At 60.3% G+C, this 1,419-nt stretch overlaps 1 protein-coding gene across 1 annotated transcript in view; it reads left to right on the forward strand.

Moving 5' to 3' along the window:
* CHLNCDRAFT_57165 (hypothetical protein) overlaps window positions 1-276 on the forward strand; it is a 4,883-nt gene extending 4,607 nt beyond the window's left edge. Inside the window, exon 15 of the mRNA XM_005850161.1 lies at window positions 31-276. Within this exon, the coding sequence (XP_005850223.1) occupies window positions 31-75 (45 nt within the window). The 3' untranslated portion in view covers window positions 76-276. The remainder of the gene's footprint in view (window positions 1-30) is intronic.
* Window positions 277-1,419: the final 1,143 nt, after the last annotated feature.

Consider the following 1,419-nt stretch of genomic DNA (forward strand, 5'->3'; position numbering starts at 1 on the left):
TATGCATGTCGCGTGCCCGTTGATGCAGATGCGGACGAGGCGACACGCTGCAAGACTTTATGCTGGCAGCGCTAAAATCGTTTGTGCGGCGCTACAATGTGCAGTGTGCGCAAATTGCTGAGCGCATCGGCAGCGAGGTGTTGGGGGCAGAGAGCGTGCCGGTGGAGCTACGTGAGGCAGTAGAGCATCAGCTGAACCTTTGAGAGGGATGAAAAGCTGCATCCCCCTTTTCACCTTTCTACTTACTTCGCCTTTTTGTTTACTCCTTTTAGCGGCAGACTTGACGATCTTCGAGGCGGTGTGTGTGTGTGTGTGTGTGGTGGTGGTGGGGTGGGGTGGGGTGGGGGGATGGGTGAAGGGGGGTCCTGGGTGGCTGGATAGAGCTGAGCTATGAAGTTGGTCGAAATAGGGGTAACATTTGATTACCCGATGAGGCAACAGGGGGTATCGTCTGCGGTACAAATACCCCCTCCCTTTGACCTGCACCATTTGAACCGCTGGCCAGTTTTTGGGAAGGGCGTTTTTAGCCTCTCCTGTCGTCGCTCCGCCGGCAGGGTTAGTGGGCAGGGATCACGATTCTGCACTCAAAATTGGCCTGGGGGGCTTCTACATGGGTGAAGTTTACCCCCTTGGGCGGCCTGACAGCCACCCGAGGGACCGCTGCCGCTACCGTTCCCTCGCTGCGGAACGGTGCTCCCAAGGGGCTCTCAATGCCTCTCCGGGCCGAATCCTTCTACAGAACACCCCTGTCTGCCTTGCAATATCCTTGGGAGTGCTGTTCTAGGTCCACATGCACTGGTTCAGCCCCCACAACCGTGGGCAGATGCCAGGCTGCAGGCAGTTTCTGTTGTGAGAGAAGGGCTTTACACCAGACTGATGGCATTGGGTCGGGGGAGCTGACCGTTGGGTTTTGCCAGCTGGCGCGGGTGTGGGGCGCGTGGCTTTCGGTTTGGCCATCTGGCTTTCGGTCTGGCCGCGTCCCAACGCGGTGGGTGCTGTAGGTGAGCAGGCTGGACAGCTGGCGGGCGCTGGTGCAACCAGGTGGCCCGCCGTCCAACACTCCCACGCAGACTGCTCAACTGCAGGGGGTGGTGCCCATGGCGGTGCGGCAGTAGTCGAACTTGGTTGCCGGCACGGGCTTGGTCAGGGAGTCGGCGACCATGTGGTCAGTCTTGATGTAGGAGAAGGAAACGTCGTTGCGTGCCACGCGCTCGCGGGCAAAGTGGTAGATGACGTCGATGTGCTTGGAGCGCATGGAGAAGACGGGGTTCTTGAGCAGCTTGATGGCGCCCTGGCTATCAGCCAGCATGGGGATGGTTTGGATGGGCTGGCCCAGGTTGCCCAACAGGGTGCGCAGCCAGAGGGCCTCCTTGATGGCGGCGGCTGCCGCCATGTACTCGGCCTCGGTGGTGGAGGCCG

The sequence above is a fragment of the Chlorella variabilis genome (assembly GCF_000147415.1).
Source record: "Chlorella variabilis unplaced genomic scaffold CHLNCscaffold_4, whole genome shotgun sequence".
NCBI lineage: Eukaryota > Viridiplantae > Chlorophyta > Trebouxiophyceae > Chlorellales > Chlorellaceae > Chlorella > Chlorella variabilis.